Raw genomic sequence first — 9,977 nt, 5'->3', positions numbered from 1 at the left:
ATGCAGCTAGGGGATGCCATGCTGTAAAAATCTACACTATACACAAAATGAACAGGAAAAAGCCCCCTCCCCTCCATGACATGTGGATTATATATGCTTTCCAGGTAGCACACTGCCGTCAGCCCGCATTGACGTAACTAGGGTTAAACTGGGGGGGGGGGGGGGGGGGGCACCGTTGGGTGCACAAACGGAGGGCACTTAAATGGCAAGTGGTAAATGTTCACTTCAAGATTTTAAATGTATGGGGGGCACCGGCCGCGGGCACGGGCATCTGTTGCTCACCCCCCCCCCCCCCCTCCAATTTAATATTTCTTATAGTAGCTCTGGAATGCCAATTAATAAGAATACTGCAGACAAGTCTGGTGCCCTGACTGTCACCAACTCCATCGGGCAATCTAGCTCATTGTGCTGTTCACTTGGGCTATAGGAAGGCAGCCTTCGGGAACATCAAGACACAAAACTCGATATGTGAAATGACTGTTGATTTATCATCTGGGCGTGTGATCGACTTGGCTAAGCCACTGCGCAAGTTTTTAAAAATTAATAGTTGACACGTGACAGGTTCAGTTTGATTTTGATTCCGTCAACAAATACGAAAACTGCAAAGACGAAAGGACAGGAATGGGCCAACTTTTTTATTCATTCATTAACTTTAAAGAAAGATGCATGGACTATGTAAACACTGTCCATATAGTGTAATTTAGGGATGCAAATTTCACTTGTCCTTGGGGACAAAACGCTGACTTGCTTATTTAAACTAAATATGTTTGTAGATACGGATTATACTTACCTGCCAGATGTGTACTTAATGGAGTAATTGTATACTTAATTATTGTTTAGTCTGTGAAGTGTTTGTTTTCGAAATATTTGGAATTCAACTCTTTCTGGCGGACACAGATGATGTATTTACCGCACGTCTGACCTTCTCTTGACGATTTACAAAAAATCAACTGAAAGTTCAAAACTCTGCTCAGTTAAAAAATTCAAACAATGCTGTATTTGCACTGATCTTATTATGAGCACGCAAATTTAATGGCAAACGTCTTCTCGCAAGAGTTTCGTTTTTGATTAAGAGCGATTTAACACCATCCCAACGTTCAAACGGTATTTATAATCGCTCACGATTGTCAATAACAAAACTCTTGCGGAAAGAAGTTTGCCAAATAAATTGTGCATGCTCGTAAATTCAGTGTTCCATGTTCGATGCAGAAATCTTCAACGGATGACAAACGACTCGTCCTAAATTGAACTTTTTTGTATAACTTGCAACCAGTACCTGGAGAAAATGCAACTTGATCCCCCCCCCCCCACCCCCCGATACATAGTTTTAGAGATGTAGTATTTCCAGGGCTTGCTGAACCCTACATGTATACAGAATGGTGTTTGAAAGAAGATTTTCTCGTTTAATTCTCGCGTGAATATGCATGAAAGCTAGAAAACTCTGAAAGACAGCTTTAAGATAGAGGGAGAGCCTGCTTGCCAAGGCAAATTCCGTTCGACATAGGCTGGTTCCCGCTGTATCTACTTTGAACAAATAATTGTCCACGTCCGATTGAGCGGAACGTGCGTGCTAGTTTGTTCAACAGGTCACTTTCAGACAGATAGGCCTATAGATGTGCGTGACAGTAATTCAACGCGATGGAAGCAACAAATGAAAACTAGTTTTATTTTCACCAAATAATTACAAGGAAAATTAGATATTGGGAATTTAGTATCTAGAAAAATAATCATTTTTATCCCATTTCTTCATTCCGTGACCACGTGTTATCCTATTCTATCTGTAAATAAAGCTGATCTTATTATATGCTTTTTTATACGCTCTTGGTTAAAATAATTATTGTCTCTTACTATATAAAAGTTGCGATATGGGGGTTTTTTTCATTAAAAAACTAATGCAAAGTTTACTCATACAAACCCATTCAAATTATTTCAATAGATTTTGAAAACAATATTTTGTTGTTTAAAACAAATTCATATTTTCGAATCATTAATTTGGTTAATTTCAACACACAATTTCACCTGTTAGTTTCTAAGCATTAGACTTTAATTAATCAATTAATATTCCCCCTCATGTTTCAGTCCATGTGCCTTAATTTCGTCTGTTGGTTTTGTTTTCATTAGGCCCATTTTTAGCCATTCATGTGGAAAAATATTGAATGGTGACTGATTGATATGACGATACAGGTGTCTTTGCTAGCTGATCCGGACGATGTGTCCGTTCGCTGTGAAATTTTGCCATCAAATAGCCAAGATGAAATTGTCAAGAAACCTAAATTGAAGTCCCCATACCACCACCTTATGAGGCCTGAGAATATCAAATGCACACCGAAAAAACGTTTGTTCACTTTCATTTATTTCTAAACAACTGTTCATTGCTCAGTGAATTGTTTCTGCAACACCACAAATTAAACGCACACACAAATCCATTGCAGGACTAGGCCTTGCCAAATACCGGTTTTAACCCGAAATGTCCAACGAACCCATGACAAATGAACGGAGCGTGCTGTTATTGGTTTGATTGCATCACGTGGTCACGATGTCACGACATCTGCATAATCAATCAGCACGAGTAGATGTTATTTAAGGTCTACCTCGAGGCTGGTTCCACTCACATCGAACGATAATCAGCTAGTTATCTACCATACAGTGCTGACTTGAAGAAAACCACCCTCTGAACGATACGACATGTCTGCTTTTACCTGGCTGTGTGTGTTTCTGGTGGTTGGGTTGCTGAACGCGCCCATCAAAGGCCAGTATCCGGCTGCGGTAGAAGGCGGGAAAGTACTAGAAGGTTTGTAACAGCCTTAACCCTAAAAGAGCCGGGGCGGAATCCGCCCTCAACTTTTTCCGCGATAGCTTTGAAAAAAATGTGTTCGCGACCCGAGCTGTAATGACTTTTTAGCCTCGATCCTTGCGCATCTTTTTATACCAAAAACATAACAATGTTCCGGTAAAAACTGAATTTTCCCATATACGTCGTGTACACACAGCAGAATTACCATTCGTACATATGAGTAATTAACTAGCCATGATTTCAAATCCCTTTGACCTATAGTCACGAAATTTCTTGGGTATGTTCATGATAAGTTGCTTGATGCAAGTACCGAGTTTCCTTTTAGGGTTAAAGGAGTAATGTTTTCCCCACTGGATATTACTTTGACGTTTCTGCCTAGTCAAATTCTATGACAAAAAGTTTAACCGATATTGATCGCTGCCCAGTGGGTCTACACAGAAATGTTGTGTAAAAAAACACAAAGTTTCATTTATATTTAGGGCAAATGCGGAAATAGGAAAAATTGGGAAATATCACCAGAAAATAATATTAATGAAAGCTGTATATTGGACTAACACACAGGCGCTAGTAGCACATAGTTTCGCACATATTGGTTGATGATACTAAGACCAAAATAACCAAAATGATTACTTTGTTTTGTTTGCTTTCTTGAAGATGGCAAAGAGGAGAACCGTGGCGTAGCAGATCACCATGGTAATACGACAATTATTGCATGTGTTATCTTTCCAAAAGACTGCGAATCCTGACACAATGGCGGATCCGGAATTTTCCAAAAGGGGGTTGGCTGAGTTGTTGAAGTCCAAGATTTGTTAATTGGGGATATGCATAGGGTGCATGTGATGTTGCAGTCAACGCATAAAAGACCCGACCTGAACGCTAGCAAAGAATTGAGATTTGTGAAACTTAGCGATAACATTGGTAGCTGAAGGAAATTTGTGAGTATTTTCATCATGATGTAAAGAATAAAAATCGGTTAATTGGAAGGGGGCTGGTTAATCATCCCAATCAACCCTTGGATCCGCCATTAGACAGGCTTTAATAATTCAGTATAGGCCTATGGTAACGTAAAGGTAAAGTGTCTATAATGGCGTGTTAACAGTTAATAGCTTTTTAGCTACGGCCCGGCATTTCCTTGGATATTATCCTCCTCATATAGATCCATTACTTACTATGTGTTTGTCACATTCAGGTGACATTAAAGGTAACGTCTATCATTTACAAACATTAAAACAAAGGGAACTGCCACAATAATTATGAAATGTGCTACTTGACTGTTTATATCAAGCATCGTATGAAATCGTGGCGCCTGTTTTGCTGTCATTTTCAATAAAATATGAATTACCATCGTTTCCCAAACGATGGTTGGCCCCAATATGTCGCTGGAATATTTTTGTTTTGTTTTCAAATACTGCACCAAATTGACCAAAATTGGTTTAGCTTTCAATCGGTTACACATAGTTATTTCCCCGAGTGACAACTGGGATCATACCACAAAAGGGTGCTTTTCACGGTTGTCTCAAAAGTAGAACTTTATAATTAGTAATCCGCTTCAGATTTACTGTATTACTGTTCTTTGTTTCGGCAACCAAAAAAAACAATCCCAAAATTTACTCGTGTAAATTGCCTTTAAATCGTACATAGCTTCATCTTCTGTACCGTCACAGAGGCCATAGCGCAAGCAAGTCACCTCAGGAGAATTTGCCAGCGTCATGGTTTTCTGTTAAACAATGGCTTACGCTTATCTCTTAAAATAAAACTATACGGAATATTGTGCGAGGCGGTGCCACAATCTTCGACAGATTTTGGTTAGTTCAGCTGACTAGTCATGTCCATTTGTTAGACCTTATAGCATGCACCAGTATAATGTTTAATGACTGTACATTGAAATCACTACATGTAGTTGCAATTTTGATAAGGAAAGTCTACATCTGCGAACAGCTATTACTTTCATTTGGTTTTAATAATTGTTTCTTGACAGTGGTTGATGAAATCATCTACGCTGGAAACATACTTCGGGAATGTGTAACGCACAAGGACATGGAGTGTATCTTGAGTTTCTACGCCCCTGATGTGATCGTAGTACCGGATGGCTACCCATCATACCAAGGAATTGACCGTAAGACCATCAGTTTCTAGATAAAGATGAAAAGAAATTTTCATAAAAGGACACAGTCTGACATGTTGTAAATTTAGACTTATAGTGACAGATTCGAATGTGATTTATTTAATATAAAATATAATTCTCATCCATCCTTATGGAAATGAAGTTTCCGGTTTTCACATTTTCACATTTTCGTCTGTTCAAGACCATTAAGCCCTACGTCGGCAAGGGCGGATCCGGGGGGGGGGGCCAAAGGGGGCCATGCCCCCCCCCCCCCAAAAAAAACGAAATCATTTTTTTTTTTTTTATGTGACATCGCAATAACGGCAGGCAATGAGTACACCACCATCTTTTCCTCAAAAAAAAAACATTGGTTAAAGTGGTCAGAAATTGCCTCAGATCGCACCACAGAGCATCTAGAATCCAAAAAATTTTCGGGGCCCTTAAGCGGGCCCCAAACCACACGCCGTAATTTTTTTGACCCACTTTTTGACATCGCAATAAAGGCAGGCAATGAGTACACCACCATGTTTTCCTCAAAAAAAAACATTGGTTAAAGTGGTCAGAAATTGCCTCAGATCGCACCACAGAGCATCTAGAATCCAAAAAAAAATTCGGGGCCCTTAAGCGGGCCCCGAACCCCACGCCGTAATTTTTTTGACCCACTTTTTGGGGGGAACCCAAAAAATGTTTGGCCCCCCCCCCCCCCAAATTGTGTTCTGGATCCGCCCTTGTACGTCGGTTGTTCAATGCCCGACAGCTGATTTTGACCAAGAGTCAGACATAATGAAACAAACGAACGTAATCGTCGTGAACATTTATGTACCGGTTCCCAAAACTTCTCTGTGCACATTTAATTACAGCTAGAAATTAGTCTATAAATATTATCCAAAAAGATGAAACTTTCCGAATCATGAAAATTGGTCCGAGCACAATAGTCGTCCATAAAGCTCTCAAAACCTTTCCTTGGTATATGAGTGATGTCGGTATATGAAAGCCTGTGGAATATTGGATCTGAAGTAGCAATTAAAAGAGGAGTTGAAATCACCTGTTTTGTATCAATGTTTTCCAGAATTGTCGACAAACCTTGGATGGGTTCAGCATGTTACTGTGACCAAACATGATGCTCAGCACATTGAACCATTGGAAGCAAGCGGGGATCTCGTGCTTGAAGTGCATGCTCACGACACTGTACTACCGGATGGAAGCCACAAGAAGGGAAAGTAAGTCAAAGTGAAGTAATACCAAAACCTAGCTTGATTTAAATTTATAACCCAATTAATTTTTAAAACGATCAAATCCAGTCGTTAATTATTGGGTGATTATTGACTTGTTTGTGTTTGGAAAGAAAATACGGATAAAATAGCTACATCGAAGGGTAGTATCACTTTGAAATTCGACTCCGCTCCGGCATAGTTGTGAAATCAGTGGTGCACGTCAGTGTTGTAGGTCTCGAGACCGGTCTCGGTCTCGAGACCGGTCTCGAGACCACTTTTTGCTGGTCTCGGTCTCGGTCTCGGTTTCGGAAGCTGTGGTCTCGGTCTTGGTCTCGGTCTCGGTCCCCTGTGGTCTCGATATTTTGGCTGGTCTCGGGTCGAGATTGTCAATATGTAGCTTTTACAGCTCGATCGATTACTTTGTGTTCACTTTGTTCAGTACCGTTGATAGTTAAAACATTTGCTAGCCCGTAGATCAAGCTTGTTATATATCGTGGTCGGTTTGGACTCGACTGCACGTTGGAAAATCCCAAAAGTAAAGCTGCCGCAGTACCAGTCACTGAACGATTTGGAACAAGTTCGGCATTTATCTGTTGTGTCGGGCACATAAAGCAAAGTATAAACTTGTAACAATTTATGCAATAAGGGCCTGCCATTTTCGGGGATTGTGTAGTTTAGCCCACTCCTGTGGGCGTAATCACTTGCATTTTGTATTCTGATAATAAATGAGGTGCTTCAAATTAGTTATATTTTCGACCCCACACAATGTTCTCTTTAATTTGGGACAGTATTTGGAAGAAAAAGTAAATTTTCCTACCTGATTTTCCAGCATTGAACTCACACACTCTTACCAGTTACCACTCACTGTTGCCATGAGAGTGTATGATGAGACCCCATTTTCTGGCTGCTCATTTTGAAGTACCCCATTATTCCTCAAAAATTAATATCCCGTTCAGAAAAAAATTAAAAATCCATATCTGGCACATTCTGGCTACCACCTCGCAACTTGTGGGTCTACATGTACAAGTCCACATTCTATGACAGAAATTTTAAAATTAATTTAACAATTTCTAGCTCCCATTTTTAAAATGAAGTACACAAGTCTTGTTAGAAGTTAAGTCCTTTATTTATTTTAGGAAAACAAAGGCACAATATAAAATTAAAATTGCATCTTTAAATATCCGTTAGAAGTCATAGCTGAAACCAAGGGGTGACTGTGGAGTTTAGGATCCGAGTTCCTATAACAGATGAAACATCTGCCTTTAACTTTTTACTTTTGTCACGATTGGGTGCAGACAACATGTCAAAGCCCATATTTCTTAAGTGTAACTACTTTTTGCTCAAGTAAGGTGTCATGTATCAATTTGTCAACACTGCCACTGGTCAAAATTTTGGTCTATAATCTTTGTGAATAGAAAGGTTACATATTTCAACTATAATAACGTGTCTTGTTTTTTTATTTCGATAATTGTTATTTATTATCAGCGGTCTCGGTCTCGGTCTCGGTCTCGGACCATATTGGTCTCGGTCTCGGTCCGCCTTGAAGGGGCTGGTCTGGGTCTCGGTCTCGGTCTCGAATCTTCAGGTCTCGGTTTTGGTCTCGATCTCGGACTATCCGGTCTCGATTACAACACTGGTGCACGTACGGCCGGGTGCTCGCATAAGTTTTTAAAGTGTGTGACTGAGTACGATGCCCGTGTCAGGATAGGGGAAGGGGGTGGGTTGGGGTCGTGGGGAAGATACATCTGTTGGCTAAGCGTACATACATCCAGAGTTTGGCAGACTGAGGCTGATGTATAATGCTGTATACAACTGTAGGGGATTAGATTCACGCGGTTGTTCACGTGATCAAGGGAGAAAGATCAGCATATCTAAAAGACACTGATAAAATCTTTTTAATGTTTTTGTCCGTGTCCACAGGACCGCTCTGATTTGGAAGCGAGTTCATGGTTGGTACCGCATCATCTTTGAGATGTACAACGACGAATACTAAGGATACATGTATTTCCAGAGCGACCCTTCAAATTAAAAATTGATCGGGATTCAGAATGTATGCTTTAATAATTGACAATTATGTTATGCTATCCAAATCCTTCGTTAGTAGTTAGCGAATAATCTTTTTCGTGTTTAGAAACTTATAACCTATGGTGCATGCACACGTATACGGTGGCAACCGTGCTTCCTTTTGCAACCTGTTCTGTTTACTCAGCTATTTATGTGATCATACGTCATGGCATTACCTTTACATGCGTGATATCCAACTCCACAAAAAAATCATTGTTGGTTAAATATTATGACGATTCCTTAGTGTTTGCCGTTTATCTCTTCAATAAAGATGCAAGTCAAAGTAGACCGGGCGTGGTTATATTGGTATGACGTCACATTTGCAAAAACAAAGTAGAATGGAGATGTTACTCGGGGTAATTTGATCTCAAAAACGTACTCATGACTGACACCTCTCAACAAATTCCAAACGACTAAACTTATCATTCCTCAGTTACGCCTATTGGATTAAAATGAAAACTATTAGGAATAGACTTTCTCTTTCTTTCTACCTACTGTATTGAATGTCCGTATGTTTGCACACGTTGTGAACGGTGAATAATTCAAAGCGGCTCATTAAAATACATGTAGTTACATGAGATACCTTTGACTCCTCATATTATTTATTGTTTCTGTTGTTACTTCAATTCATAAAGGATAATCACGCCCTGTCCTGATTTTATCAATAGTGCCCTCTATTGGTATGGTATGTCAATATACCTCCCTCTATCGATTACTACCCCAATGAATTTAAAGCAGCAGTATCACAACAGCAATAATTGGAACCATGACTCGGACCTCATGGCTGATTTTCAGGTCTAATATAGACTTTTTGGCTCTAATTTTTACCCAAGGCATAACACTACCTTAAAATGAAACAGATTTGTGGTGCAATTTCCTCTTACCCTGCCATCGAAATGAATTTTTGTTCATACTAAATTATTTGAGAAAAAAAGGATGGGCTTAATATAAGACTTCAAGTCTTCTCTACTGATATGTGCTCTGGTGCCATTTTTACCGTGAATTATTATATTAAGTACCACAAACCCACTTTGCTTGCATGTTTTACTTCTGGTTTTCAATTGAAAATACTGCGCTATAGCTCCCGGCTGCGTGCACATCTACAGTCCTTAAATTGGTGAACAAAACTTGACGGCGTATAACGTGATATTTGATGCAGCTAGGGGATACCATGCTGTAAAAATCTACACTATACACAAAATGGAGAGGAAAAAGCCCCCTCCCCTCCATGACATGTGGATTATATATGCTTCCCAGGTAGCACACTGCCGTCAGCCCGCATTGATGTAACTAGGGTTAAACTGGGGTGGGGGGGGGGAGGGGGAGGACCGTGGGGTGTGCACAAACGGTGGGCACTGAAGGCAAGTGGAAAATGTTCACTTCAAGATTTTAAATGTGGGGGGGGGGGGGGGCACCGGCCGCGGTCACGGGCATCTGTTGCTCACCCCCCCCCCCCCTCCAATATAATATTTCTTATAGTAGCTCTGGAATGCCAAATAAGAATACTGCAGACAAGACTGGTGCCCTGACTGTCACCAACTCCATCTTGCAATCTAGCTCATTGTGCCGTTCACTTGGGCTATAGGGAGGCAGCCTTCGGAAACACCAAGACACAAAACTCGATCTGTGAAAGGACTTTTGATTTATCATCTGGGCGTGTGGTCGACTTGGCTAAGCCACTGCGCAAGTCACGTTTTTAAAAATTAATCTTTGACACGTGACAGGTTCAGTTTTATTTTGATTCCGTCAACAATACGAAAAACTGCAAAGACGTAAGGACATATATGGGCCAACTTTTGTA

General features: G+C 40.3%; 1 protein-coding gene across 1 annotated transcript; it reads left to right on the top strand.

Annotated features, from left to right (window-relative positions):
* The first annotated feature begins 2,617 nt into the window (after positions 1-2,617).
* LOC119729496 lies at positions 2,618-8,442 on the top strand. Its single transcript, XM_038202067.1, has 5 exons — positions 2,618-2,791; positions 3,449-3,487; positions 4,773-4,910; positions 5,968-6,118; positions 8,033-8,442. The coding sequence occupies exons 1-5, from the start codon at positions 2,686-2,688 to the stop codon at positions 8,103-8,105; spliced, it is 507 nt and encodes a 168-aa protein (XP_038057995.1). The 5' UTR covers positions 2,618-2,685; the 3' UTR covers positions 8,106-8,442.
* Positions 8,443-9,977: the final 1,535 nt, after the last annotated feature.

Source organism: Patiria miniata, unplaced genomic scaffold (genome assembly GCF_015706575.1).
Source record: "Patiria miniata isolate m_02_andy unplaced genomic scaffold, ASM1570657v1 HiC_scaffold_21, whole genome shotgun sequence".
NCBI classification, from domain to species: Eukaryota; Metazoa; Echinodermata; class Asteroidea; order Valvatida; family Asterinidae; genus Patiria; species Patiria miniata.
Note: the sequence above shows the minus strand (reverse complement) of the source record. Positions and strands in the feature narration are given on the sequence as shown.

Bases quoted from the DNA above. Each gene is read 5' to 3' on its own strand.
- LOC119729496 (XM_038202067.1), top strand. From the start codon at position 2,686: ATGTCTGCTTTTACCTGGCTGTGTGTGTTTCTGGTGGTTGGGTTGCTG. The intron at 2,792-3,448 runs GTTTGTAACAGC...GCTTTCTTGAAG, and splicing joins AGGCGGGAAAGTACTAGAAG to ATGGCAAAGAGGAGAACCGT. The intron at 3,488-4,772 runs GTAATACGACAA...GTTTCTTGACAG, and splicing joins TGGCGTAGCAGATCACCATG to TGGTTGATGAAATCATCTAC.